The sequence below is a fragment of the Sciurus vulgaris genome, assembly GCF_902686455.1.
Source record: "Sciurus vulgaris genome assembly, chromosome: 2".
Taxonomy (NCBI): domain Eukaryota; kingdom Metazoa; phylum Chordata; class Mammalia; order Rodentia; family Sciuridae; genus Sciurus; species Sciurus vulgaris.
The window spans coordinates 60,137,925-60,152,783 of NC_136462.1; the positions used below are offsets into that span (position 1 = coordinate 60,137,925).

At 32.9% G+C, this 14,859-nt stretch overlaps 1 protein-coding gene across 4 annotated transcripts in view; it reads right to left on the reverse strand.

Moving 5' to 3' along the window:
* LRFN5 (leucine rich repeat and fibronectin type III domain containing 5) overlaps window positions 1-14,859 on the reverse strand; it is a 265,401-nt gene that overhangs the window by 11,514 nt on the left and 239,028 nt on the right. For all 4 annotated transcript variants that reach the window (XM_079119659.1, XM_079119660.1, XM_079119657.1 and 1 more), the window contains 2 exons: window positions 3,738-5,142; window positions 441-1,153 (listed from right to left, as the gene is read on the reverse strand). In XM_079119659.1, coding sequence (XP_078975785.1) covers window positions 441-1,153; window positions 3,738-5,122 — 2,098 coding nt within the window. In that variant the 5' untranslated portion in view covers window positions 5,123-5,142. The remainder of the gene's footprint in view (window positions 1-440; window positions 1,154-3,737; window positions 5,143-14,859) is intronic.

Sequence of the window (14,859 nt, forward strand, 5' to 3'; positions counted from 1 at the left end):
CCCTTAATTTTATCTATGTAACTTTCATATGGGTGCATGAGTATTTATGTGTACACACACACACACACACACACACACGAACACACAGACACGCATAATAACTGTACCTTAGATAGTTTATATGCAACCTGAACCCTACTAGCCTATCAGATGACTGAAATTCTGCATTTCAATTTCCAAAGTGAATTTTAATTAAAAAGAAATAATAGATTACACAAATCTTTCTGATAACCTCTCAGAGTTTGAAAGAGTGACTTTTCCACTAGGACCGTCAGAACCATCAGACTGAATTAATATCCCATTCACAGACAGGCTTCTTTTAGAGAACAGTTCACGTGTGCTCGGTGAGTTAGCAAAGCAATAGAATTCCTTTACTTCTCCACTCAGCGAATACCTGTGCCACGCTCTGGATCTCTCAGCAGGCAAAGTGAGAAACTTACTTGGCTTGGTATGTGCTCTTTTAGATGTGGGCCCCTCTGTGATAGAATCAGGAGGTCGGCTAGTCAACTGCAAGGCAGTTGAGTTGTTCCTGTTAGTGTTTTGGGACTCTACATTTGTGACAGCTTCATTCTGTGGTTCGGTACTGGGCTTCGTGCCAGTCTTTCTTTTCTGCTTTTGGGACACAGACGTGCTTGAAGTCCAGGTAGGAGGCAAAGCAGAGGTAGTGGTAGAAGAGTCCTGACTCGTACAAGTTTCTGAAGATTGAATCACATTGTCATTGGCAACTTTACAACACTGGGCATTCTCTTCATGTCCCACAGCTTGCTTAGACACGGACTGGGGCAGTGTTACACTACAGCCTTGTATTTGAGCCCCATTCGTTTGAGAATAAACATTGCTAACCTTGGTGACCTTGTGTTGCCCATTATTGTTACAAACCTTATACCGGATCATTAGAATGATGATGAAAACCAGCACGGACGCTACAATTATTCCACCAATAATTATAATCATGGTGCCTCCCAAAAACTGGGACTGCATGAAATGGCAACGGACATAATCCTGTTCCGTAGTAAACTGGATGCAACCCACGACTCTTGTGGCAGTGAGGGAAGTGATGCCATCGTCATATATGGCCAAGACACACAAGTCATACATAGTTCCAGCAGCCAGATTATTGACCAGAAAAGTTTTGCTCGTAGGAGGTATCATTCTGAGGGACAATGGAATTCGTGTTAATATTTAAAACAAAATAAAACATGCACACACAGTCATTAGAAATTTAGTTCTGTCCCATCTTAGCACTCATTAATGTAAGCACATTTATAACAGATATGAAATAAACGAATATGATCTAATCTTATATTTACGAGTTAAAAGGGCTAAAAGTCATTGTCGGAGTCCACGTTCTATTAACGGTGCCTGTACCCTGCCTTGACAAGCTTACTAATTACACTGCTTGGCAAAGCAGAACTCCTAATAAAAGCCATTGCTGAAAAATCATTTATGACAAATTGCTTTTGAAAGGTGTGACTGTGACATTATCTGACTGCTAAACAAATCCATTTAGCACTTACAACACCTCTGTGACTAAAAGCCAATTTGAAGAAAGGGAAAACACTGACAATCACATTAGAAAGCAAAATGGAAATGCATTTCAGAGCATTTATTTTCCAAATCAGTAATAAGCTGCTATGGAATGGTACTCCCCAAATCTATCTTTAATAACTAAGATAATCACAAAGATTAAAGCATTTTATTCACAGATCTCATCTTTTTCCTATACCTGGGTCTGCTACATGCTTCAGTCTATAAATGAGGAGAATAGAAATGTACAAGAAACACCCTGGAAACAAGAACAGGACCAGCTTTTGACCAAAGCATAAAACCCTCACCCATTGTATACCAAAGAAAATTTCCATCAAGGTCAATTTTCTAAAATTGGACAGAAATTTATAAACATCTCTGAATCTACCACACTTTAAAAGTATTTTTGTGAATGCTTATTTTCTTCCCACTTTTGTTCTCAAAAACATATGAACTTCATTCAAAATAATTTAGAAAAACCTGGTTTGTAACCATCTCTCTCCCGTTAGTGAGCTTGAGAAATTTTAGAACTTGGCAATACTCATGTGTGTCAGAACCTAAACACGGAGTTCTAAATGTACCAAGATGCTTTGGGGCCACTGTGCTTATGACAAATTACTTCCATATAGTGAGCGTATAAAAAATGCTGGACGTTACTAAGCCCTTTATGCACACTAAAATTTAATCTTTGCAATGACCTTATGAGAAAAGAATTTTCACTGTTTTACAGATGACAATCATTAGGCAGGAACTTAAACAATTTCTTCAAGGTCACAGAGAATTTGCACATCATGGCAGGATTAAAACCATGGAATTTAGAAAATAAAACTTGACTTATTTCACAGAGATAATGCTTAAAATATGTAAAATGTCCAGCAACCACAGGAAGTTGAGGAGTAGAGTCTGTGCCTGTTATTGATAACTGATTAAGTTGCCCAGAGGTAGGTGAAACAATCAAATTAGGTTAAACTCACACACATGTATCATAGTCTACCTCTACCTGTACTCAGTGATGAAGGGGCTATTAAAAACCACTTAGTCTAATCCCTGCCTTCTAAAGATGAGGAAATTAAAACTCAGTCAAGTAGAACCTTGCCAGGATTGATCACATGGAGAGCTAGGATACTTTTATTTATTTATTTTTTGCTAGTCCATGCTTATTTTTAAAACTTATTTTCATCCCCATCCATGAATGAAAATCAAACTATCATCAAGAGCTTAATCTGTGTGTACAAGGAAGAAACTGATCTGATATCTGAAAAAGTTTAAAAACAAAACAATAATTCTTTCTAAACCATGATTTTGCATCCTTTCCTAAGAGCAGTAACAGCCTATCACCAGTGAAATTATATGAAGGATTAAGTATTTCCAAGTGAAAATTGGACAAGATGTGACTATAAATCAATGAGGCTGAACTTTAGAAAAACATACCAGAAATTCATTAGCAGATGCAAATTCTCCATCACTGTCCTAACCCGAATATTGCATACTTAACACCAGTGATACCTTCACTGCTCAAAATATTTATAAACTTTCTCTTTGGAACTGTCTTAAGAACCAGTGCACATGAGACAACACACACGCACGTAACTCAATCACTCAAAGAATCAGTCTCATTATTTTATAGTTACATCCTCTTTTTGACCAAAAATGGCAATACCCATCTTGATCACCCACCTTATTCACAAGACTTGACTCCAAATGGCTTTTGCTTGTTTCCAAAATTCAAATTCACCCTCAAAAGACGAAGATTTGCCACCACTGAGGATATTCAAAATAGTATGACGAAGGTTCTAAAGATAATTCCAAAAGTGCTTTGAGCAATGGCAGCATCATTGGGATAATGGTATAGCTTCCCAACGTGACTTCCTTGAAGGAAAGAACACTCATGTGGATGTGTAAGTTCTGGTATGTTTTTGAATTTTTAACTTAAATCAATCTTTTTCTCTGATAGTCACATCTCTTAGATGAGGTGAAAAAAATCAAGCATAATATTAAATATAAATTTGAACTCTTTAAAAATAACACCGTTCAAAATATTTCCCCATATACATCCACCACATTTTCAAGTCTTACATTATGCACTTTAAAATCAAGAACTATAATTACAACTCGGAATGACATTGCCAGTTTAAAAGCATCAGGAGTATATTAATAAGCCTTACACAAAGATGCATGATTGCTATTTAAATTTGCTTAATTTTTCTTACCTGTAAACAAGGGTGTCATCATAAGTACCATTGTACTGGATTTGAAACATACGTATTCCAGGAATATTTCTTTGAAAATTAAATTTAAGTAGTGCTGTAGACGAAGTTGCTTCTGCCACCACAATTTTATCCTGACTCATTTTAGTATCGCCATTACTACTGCTTGCATTAGAACCTGACTTAGTAGAAGTTGAGATATCTGAAGAACCAGGATCCGGCTCATGGATATGGTTTGTACTGTTTAACAGGTGAGGGAGCTTAATTATATGAAGATCCACTGTTTGTGTTGCTTCCCCGGCAGGATTAGAAGCAATACAGGTAAAAGCACCTGTGTCTTTTACAGTTGTTATAAGAATATCAAGTGTTCCATTATCATATACCAGTGATCTTGTTGCATTTGAAATAAGCTTCCCTTCAGGAGAAATCCAGTGAATTGCAGGTTCAGGGTCCCCCCTGGCTTTGCACCTCAGTGTTGCCCTTTGCCCCTCTAAGACCCTCATCTCATGTGTATGACGAGTAATGAGAGGAGGCTCACACAAAAACTCTTCCTCAGGAATTGACCAAAAATAGCGGCCAGTTAAAAGTGCAGGAGAAGCACAGGTCTCCAGATCATCTTCTCTAGACAAACGCCTTAACCACAGCAATTCACAATTGCAATGCAAGGGGTTTCCACCAAAACTCAGTGCAAATGTAGATGGACTTATGATTCCTGAGGTTGCTAGGACCTGAGCTCGCTGAAAGAGAGGGTCAGGTGGTAGCTTCTGCAATTTATTTGATGTTACATCTAGCCGAGTCATCTTGTGCAAGTGGGAGAAAGTTCCCTTAGGAATGTTATCAATCATATTGTGATCCAAGCTAAGAGTGTGCAAACTAACCATCTTCTCAACAGCATCCCAAGGGATAGTTTCTAGATTATTGTAGGACAGATCCAGCTCCTCAAGGGCAAAAACATCATCAAACGCTGTTGAAGAAATTAAAGTCAGCTGATTGTTGTTCAGTATTAAATGATGGAGATTGGAAAGCCCACTGAACATATCATTTGTGATTTTAGTCAATCTGTTGCTGTTCAAATGCAGAGCCCTCAAATTCCGTAGGTCAGCAAAAGCATGAGGTGTAATAAAACTGATTGTATTCCTGGATAGAGTCAGGTCCACCAAGCTGGTCATATTGGCAAAATCTTTTCTTTTGATATTTGTAACAAAATTGTCTGCCAACCGCAGTTCCACGGTTCTTCTGTCAATGTTTGGTGGAACAAATAGAAGCCCTTTCTTGGCACAAAGGGTTGCAAGATTAGGAGACAAAATCTGACAGACACAACGCTTTGGACAGATCTGAGCTCTCACTGCTATGCCAATGAAAAACAGATAAAAAAGAAATTTTTCCATTGTAGATCAGATTTAAGAACCTGGAAGAGAAGATAAAAATACAGTGTTAGCATCTCATCATTTTACTAATGTTTTTATTCCTACTAGAATAATATTTTATGCAAATTGGAATAAAAAATATTTCATGTGTTTGTGTAACAAGTGAGTACTAGAGGCTGTAATGGGCACTAAGGATGAATTATATGGTAACATTCACAGTTTCATAAGATATAAAGTCAAATAGGAAAAATTTAAGAATGAAGATTACTATAATTCTGTAAATTAAGTGCCATTTTCAAATATGTCCAGGATAACCCTTGGGTGCACAAAACAAACACATCCAGCCCAGATTAGAGGGATGGGGATTCAGGGAAACAAAAATCTTCTAAGTCCTGAAGAATCTCTTTTTATATAAGTAAGTTACAAAGATTAGAGGTATATTAAGAAATTTGCAAGTAATTTGATTTACTAGCCTAAATAGAAACAATAAAAGATAATATTTCCATTGAATTAAACTTGCAGCATCATTTTGAAATATGCTCAGGAGGTTAATCATTACATTTATTCAAACTACCATTGCATTGTTGAACCTTCACATTCTTTCTGAAAATACAAGAATTTATTCTCAAAATAATAAGATTGAGAAAAATCAACATGTTCTCTAAGTATTAGAACATTTTATTAATTATAAGTATGGATTTTTGAGATAATTTATGGAAAGCATTTAAGCTCAACAATGAGACTAAATTGATATCATATTCTGTTTTTCTTCTTTGAAAACATTAATAAATTTTTATTTTACTAATTTATTTTAAAAATAATGCTTGGACAATTTCCATTTCTACTTTGATCTTAATTATATAATATTGAAATTAATACCCCTAAATAAAATAGCAACAGAAATATAATTAAAAATCATTATATACTGTGTGAGTTTTAAAACCAAGAGTGAAAACAGCTATAGAAAATCACCTACAGTTTTAATTGAATATAAGTAAGACACATAGAATTAGTCTAGAAATATTGTACCTGTCTTCTAAATGAAGCACATTCTTATAATTTCAATTTATTTTATGCATTAAGTATCTTAATGATACATAAGAATTATTGTTTAATAAATAGTCTTCTGTTCATGAAAGAACAATATTGAAATAACCTTTCCAAAATGAGCAGCAAATAAATGTGTAAAATGTATTAAACAACAGTTTTTAGACATTGGAAATGATTAAGCACAGAATTGTGATCCATGAGAGAGTGAATTAAAAAAGAACTTTCTACTTTCTCCAGAAGATACCTTCCAGGCTATGGCTCAATGTGAGAGAAAGCAAAATGAGCAGTCCTGTTAACCTGAAGAGGCGGAGATTGGAGTGCAGAGCCTCCATGGCCTGCATTTGTGAGGCAGAACACCAAGAAGGCGAGAGTCATCAAATGAAGAGCTCCTTTTTTTTTTTAATTTATTTTTATTGTAAACAAATGGGATACATCTTGTTTCTCTGTTTGTAAATGAAGTAGAGATATACCATTCGTGTAATCACACATTTACATAGGGTAATAGTGTTTGATTCATTCTGTTATCTTTTCCTCCCCCTCACCCCTCCCACCCCTCTTTTCCCTCTATATATCCTCCTTCCTCCATTCTTGCCCCCCTCCCACTCCTGACTATGTGTCATCATCCGCTTATCAGCAAGATCATTCTTCCTTTGGTTTTTTGAGATTGGCTTATCTTACTTAGCATGATATTCTCCAATTTCATCCATTTACCTACAAATGCCATAATTTTATTATTCTTTATGGTCGAGTAATATTCCACCTGTATTTGAAATATATGTTCTTATGCTGAAAAAATCTATAAAAACTGAAGAACTTTGTTCCAAAATCAGTTTCTGCTAACAAAGAACACTAAACTTTTAAGCCACTTCCTGCATTATAAAATAAAGTAACTAAAATTGTAAAAAACAAACAAAAACTCCTGTGGTCTAGGTAGGTAGATCTAGGGCAATAGATGTGGACCACTGTAAATAGGGATCTTAAAAAGAAGCTGACAAAAAAATGAACGAAAATCCAGTGACGTGCAGGACTATAATCATAATTCAATATGAACTTTACTGGAGTGTCAGCAAGGCAATGGGGCAGAAGCACACTTGAAAATTATAGGAAAACAATCTTCCATCCTCTTACCTCCCCACAGAAAAGGAAATAAGATGGCATAAATTAGGGTGGAGAGAAACCTTCCTATAGATACATACACTTTTCAGAATAGTGTGCAGGGTAGCATAGTAAAATAAATTCAACAAGAGCTCCTGACACAGGGTAAAAATGTATTAACACCTAGTTTATTCACACTGGTCTGAAATATAGACACAGAAAGAGCATAGGTAAAAATTCTCTGAGGTCCGTATTCTAGATTAAAAATTAAAAAAAAAAAAAAATGGGAGAGGGAAAGAATGAAAGAAATCCTGCAGGCAGGGCTGGGATCATAGCTCAGTGGCCAAGTGCTTATCTAGAACACATAAGGCCCTGTGTTCAGTCTTCTAAACCACAATAAAGTAAATTTAGGAAACAAAGTTTAGCTTTCAGGCAACCTTACGTTTTGCTAGGAAAACAGAAGAGATTTAAGGGGACAGGGGCAATTAAAAGAAAAGAAAAAAAAAAAAAAAGGCCACTCGGATTTTAGCTATAGAAGACTTAGGGAGGAGGATATAAGCTCAAGCCCTTTCCTCTCGTATCCATATTTATCAACACAAAATGGCTGGAGCGGCATTCAACATCTGAGAAAGCTATCTAGTAGAAATCTCTACCTTCATACAATGTGAAGTACCTGCAGCCATAAACAAAGCTACAGGTGAGATTTGAGATCAAGAATATCTCCCAAGTAAATGTAGAAGACAGCAGCAGAGTTTCAGAGCAGGGTGCCATTTGCATAAGTTTGGAAATCAGGTGATTTATCTGAAAAATAGAGAGAACTTCAAAGCTAATGTAGGACTCAGATACCCGGTCTTACTAAATAGAAAATTGCCAGACTTCCTTAAAAAACTTGAAAACTGTGGTGAACTGAATCACAAGGACGTTGCTACAAATCACAGAGATTAATTGCAGAGCTTATAGATTCAGTCTCCACTCTCAGACTGAAAGAAGACAGATATCATCCTATTTGAAAATAATATGTTACTTCATTCTCTGTCTCATAAAATATCCTGCATGAAATTAGAATTCCCATAAAACCTGTAAAAGCAAGAAAAGTGGCCAACTTTCCATACAGAAATGATTAGCAGAAACAGACCCAAAGATACCCTAAATGTTAAAATTAAAAAGTTGGTTTTAAAAATATTGCTACACTTCATCTCAATCTGTAAGATTGAAAAATAAAGAAAACAAAAATTACCTATGAAGAGAATAAAAAGTACATGTCAATACAGACCCCAAAGACATTTAAAAGTTAATAAAGGGAATTTATTAGAAATTTATGCCATTGTACTTGTGAACTTCAGTAACAAGAACCAATTTATAGTAAAAAACACAAAATAACAAACTAGTGACACAATAAAACAGAAAAATACACATAGCAAATATAAACAATATGATATTTATCAAAGAATGTGAATTTGAAATCTTCACAAAAATATAAATCCAGATCCAGTTGATCTATTGATGTGTCTATTATAATCTAGTGTATGATATAATAGGATATTTAAATATATAATATAATTTAAATATTTTAATATGTAATTTAAATATACAATATATGCAATATATAATTAGTCATATAAAACATACATAAATATATAATTTAAATATGTAACATTTTATATAGATATAGTTAAGGGAGAAATAGATCTATTATACTATATAATGCAATATGATATATTACATATAGTTAATCAGAAATCAGTCATATTTTAGAAACATGTATCTTCTTAGTTTTCTCATATATTTTCAAATATGTGACTCCATTCCAACTTAAATTATTCCTCATGTCTCATAACCTAATTATTTATCTACAGGCAACATATGAACATCACTGAAAATAGAGTCATTTAGAAAGTAACCATATGATTAGAATAAAACATAGAGGACTCTCTGACCTCTATTTTTAATTTCTGTCTGACTTTTCTAAGTAATGATAAAAAATGAACTGATTAGTTTCTCAAGTTATTAGCACAAGGTGAAAATTTCAGTTTGTAAAAGAAATAAGGTAAGAGATCTTCTAATGAGGCAGAGTTCTCATTACCAGTTCACAATTAATCCTTTACATATTTATTACATTAATATATTGCCACCTGAAGAAATGAATATAAATGGAATGGGGATGCAGTCTAAATTCTTTATTGGAATAAATTTTTTACTATTCATAAAAATAATTGAACACCTTATTATTTTATCTAGTTTAATAAAACTATTTCAAACAATCTATTCCTTTTTTGAAATAGCTAAATGCAAACATCACAGGCAGATTTTTATTAAATATTTGAATGATGCTGTTTCTCTTCAAGTAGTGACATAGTTGCAGTTCTATAGATACTACTTACACATCTCTATATTATAGGTTCTTTCAAGAAAATTCCTTTCAGACACAGAGTGACACATTTATAAGTAGAGAGTCTATCACAGGCTAATTGGAAATGATTTTTCCAATACTGCATACATCTTTCAGCTTATGGTTATTACATAACACATACTCAAGAGAAATCAGTATTTATTTGGCAACTAGAATGGGATACAAAAGCAAATTTAGATTTTACAACCAACTGAGAGAATAGTCTATTCACTGGAGAAACCAATATGGTAGCAATTTATATGTTGAATTAAAGGAAAACTATTGAGCTCAGCCAGAGCTGCCTTGCCGTCATTCAAGAGAACTTTATCAATTCAATGAATGTCTCCTAGTCCAGTTTAATATCTGGATACAAGTATTAACATATGCTGATGCTGATGAATTGTTTTATGATATCAATGCGGTTATAATTTTGTAAAGGGATACTTAATATAGTCTAGATAGGAAACACATTCTACAGTTTTATTTCAAATACTTTTGGTTTTCTAATTTTTTTGTAAAGGACCTAGGAATGTAAACATTTTGAATTATATTCTCCATGAAACTACAGACTAAGGACATTGTGATTGAACCTACTAAAGGCAGGCCTGAAAGTATGACATGTATAACCTATAAAAATTATTTTTTGGTCTTTAATTATAAGACACTAATAAAATTATTTAGCACATTGAACATAATAAATAATTAAAATTTACATCTATTTGCTCATTCTTTTCATTAATTTCTTCAGGAAAAATTACTCAGAATCTACAACACATTCAAAGTGCTTTGCTCGACTCTACCAAGTCTAGATAGTTAAAATTTTTATAGAAGTATACACAATATAATAGAAGACAAAACATGAAGTTTTGACTTATTGTACATTTTCATATTCAAATTTACAGTGTTCAAAGGGATCTGCAAATTCTTACTATATAATCTAACAATTTTTGTTCTTCTCATATGTGTAAAAAAAGCATGTATTTTAATATCACATATGTCCACATAAGCACATACACACACTCAGCTGTAACTCCCCATTTCTCCTCCATCCTTTGCTTCTAGGCAACCAATTACCTATGTAATGTCACTGAAGATTTGCTTACTTTGGACATTTTATATAAAAAGATCACACAATTTTTTTCCTTAGTATAATTGAAAAATAAATTTGGCTAACATAACGTTTTCAAGATTCATTCATGTTGTAATATGTATCAGTATTTCATTCCATTTGTTATTGCTTCATCTTAATTACATAGAATCATTGGTTTCACAGTGGCATATTCATACATGCATATAATATAAATTGATCAGTTCCACTCCCTAATACCTCCCCTTACTCTGTCCTCTTTCCTTAAACTGATTTCCTTCCTCAACACCAATGGTCTCCCTTTTACATTCATGACAACCATTCCACACCCCACCCCCAGTTTCCACATCTGAAGGAAACCATATACTTATCTTTCTGAAACTGGCTTATTTTAACCAACATGATGACCTCAAGTTTCATCCTCTTTCCCAAACTGGCATAAGTTTGTTCTTTATTGCTGAATAAGAAGCCAATATGCATATGTACAATTTATTTATCCACTCGTTTTTTGAGAGATTACTAAGCTGATTTCATATCTTGCATATTGTGAATTGTGCTGTGACAAACATGGGTATGCATGTGTCTCTAAAGTATTCCAAATTTATTGATTTAGAGAAATACTGAGCAGTGATACAACTGGAGTTTCATTTTAGTTTTTAGAAGAACCTCAATGCTAATTTCTATCGTACCTGTACTAATTTGCTTTCGCATAAGTAGCAAATGAAAGTTCCCTTTTGCCTGATTCATCACCAGCATTTATGATTAGTTGAATTCCTGATGATTGCCATTCTCATTGTGGGGGGATAAAAACTCAATATGGTTTTGATTTGCATTTCCCTGATAACTAAAGTTGAGAACATTTTTTTTTCATATACTAATTTGTTGAACAGGTTGTCTTTTTTTATGTTTTTGACACCTTTGTCAAGAATCAGATATAGCTATGTGGTTTTGTCTATATGTCTTCTACTCCACAGGCATATGTGTCTATTTTTATATCACTACCATGATGTTTTCTATTAATGTGTCTGTGAAATATAATAAAAATGGGGTATTATGATGTCTACAGCATTGTTCTTTTTGTTCAGGATTACTTTGACTATTCTGGGTCTTCTTTTCTTCATTATGAATTTTAAGATTCTTGTTTCTAATTCTGTGAGGAATACAATTGGTATTTTGATGAGGATTGCATTAAATCCATAGGACACTTTTGGTAATATGACCATTTTGACAATGTTAATTCTGCCAATCCATGAACATGAAAGGTCCATCCAACTTCTCATGTCCTTTCAATTGCTTTCTTTCTGTAATTTTACTTGTAAAGGTCTGTCATCTCCATGATAGGTTTATTGCTAGTATTTTTGTTTTTCATAATATTGTGGATGGAATTGTTTTCTTAATTTCTTTCTTATTGGTTTCATTACTGGTGTACAGGAAAACTATTGATTTTTGTATGTTCATTTTGTATCTTACTTCTTTGTTAAATTACTATTTTTAATCAGATCTAGAAGTCCCCTAGTGGAGTTTTCATGGTCTTCTAAATATAGGATATATAATCTGTACATAAAGATAATTTGACTTCTCACTCTCCTATCGTATCATATCACTTTTATTTCTTTCTCTTCCCTATTTCTCTGTATAGAATTTCAAGTTCTATCTTGAATCAGACTGGTGAGAATAGAGATATTTTTCTTATTCTTGATTTTAGAGCAAATGCTTTCAGTTTTTGTACCTATATTCATCAAAGATATTGGTTTCTAATTTTCTTTCCATGATATGTTCTTATTTGATTTTGGAATCAGGGTGATAAAAGGTTACTAGAATGTGGTAGGAAGTGTTCATTTCCTTTGTATTTCATGCAATAATTAAAGAAGCATTGGTTTTAGTTCTTTTGAATGGACTGGTAAAAGCCATAAATCCATAAAACCCAAAACCAATTCTGGATTTTTCTTTGTTTGGTAGAATTGCGCTAGTGTTTTAATTACTTGTTATTGATTTCTTTAGGGTTTTTTACATCTCTTGGCTTGATTTTTGTACATGAATGTGTGAAGACATTTATCCATTCTTCTAAATTTTCAAATTATTGGAATGTAAGTTTTCAAAAGAGTCTTTCATTATAGTCTGGATTTTAGTAGCGTCTGTAATAATATCCTCATTTTAACTCTAAATTTATTAATTTGAATCATATATTTGATTAGCTTTGTTGAGAGTTTATCAATCTTATTTAAGTTAACAAGAACCAAAGCTTTGTCAGTGAACTTTTGTATTGTTCTTTCAGTCTCTAATTTATTGATTTCAGATATATTTTCTATTTCTTTCACTTAACTGTTTCAAGGATTGGATTGTCCTCTTTCAAAGATCATAAGGTTCATCATTAGACTATAAGTTTCAGATCTCTGTGTGATCTTTTAAAATTTTTTATGTTTTATTTTATTTTATTTTGTGTAGGTACTCATAGCTATAAAGTTCCCCCTTAGAATTTCCTTCACGGTGTCTGAAAAATGCTGGTAGGTCATGTTTCTATTTTTATTTAAATCTAAGAATTTTTTTATTTCCCACTTGATTTATTCAATGACCCACTCATCATTCAGAAATGTGCTGTTTAATTTCTATGTATTTGCATAGTTTTTCTTACTGTTGATTTCAAATTTGTCATTCATGCCAAATTTTGCCATTTTAACTATTTCATTACTTCAATAGTTTTGTATTTCATAAGTGTTGTTTTATTGCCTCCTATATAAATATTTTTTTTTTTGGAGAGAGTCCCATGAGCAGCTGAAAACAGCATATTCATCTGTTGTTGGAGGAAATAGTAGTCTGTACAGGTGTTTGTTAAATTCATTTTCTTATATTACAGTTTAACTGTAGTAAATTTTATCTTGGTTTTTTTTTTTTTTTTTTTTTTTTTTTGCCTTGATAATATATCTATTAGGGATAGTGGCATATAAAACTCTTACACTGTTATTCTATTGGGACCTATCTGTCACTTTACATCAAGTAGTGTTTATGAAATTAGATGCACCACTATTTGGAGCAAATATATTGCAGTATCTCCTTCTGGACTGTTCCCATTACCAATATTTAATGAATTTGTCTATTCTAACTAATTTTGTCTTAAAGTCTACTTTTTCAGCTGTGGTAACAGCTCCTCCTGCTAGCTTTTGGATTCCATTTGCATGGAATATTATTTTCCATCCTTCCATTTTCAGTTTGTAAATGACTCTACTACGGAGGTGTAATTCTTATAGATAACATATAGTTAAGTTTTGCTTTTTAATTCAGTCTTCTTTTAAATGTAATTTAATCTGTCTTTTAATTGGAGAATTAAAGCCAAATATATTCAGTGTTACTATGGAAACATATATTACTTCCTGTCATTTTGTCTTATTTCTAATATTTAATTAATTCCTAATTCTCATTGACTTATTTACTCTTCTGAAGATAATTTTTTCTTCTTGGTTATTTTATCTTCTTCTTCTACGATTATGATTTCTTTAAATATTTTCTGCCATGCTGGTTTAGCTATCATGAATTCTTTTAGTTCATGCTAATCTTGAAATAGACTTTCATATTCCCTTTGATTCTTTTTTTTTTTTCTTCCCTTTGATTTTTAAGTATCACTTTGTTGAATACAGTAATCTAGGTTAATATTTTTTCAGAACTTGAAATACATCATTCCATACTCCTCTGAACTTTAGATTTTCTGCTGAGAAACATGCTATTATTCTGATATTTTGCCTTTAGAATAAAGTTGGTGCTTCTCTCTTAGAACTTTTAAATCCTTACTTTGTTCTGCATATTTTGGCATTTTATGATTACAGGTGGTGAAATAGTTATCTTTTTGGCCATGTCCCTTTGGAGTTCTAAATGTCATTACTCATATGTCCATCTCTTTCTCAGGATTAGGGAATCTTTTGACTATTGTTTCACTGAATGATTTTTCAATGCCATTATTCTATATTTTCAGTCACATCTCAAGAATATAGTCTTAAATGTGATGTTTTAATGTTATTTCACTGCCCTGAATTATTCATTTCATATTTCTTATTTTTCTTTGTTACTTTCTGAATATTCTAGTTCATCTGATTGATCTTTCTCCTGATTGATCTAATCTATTGGTGAGAATATCCACTGAATTTT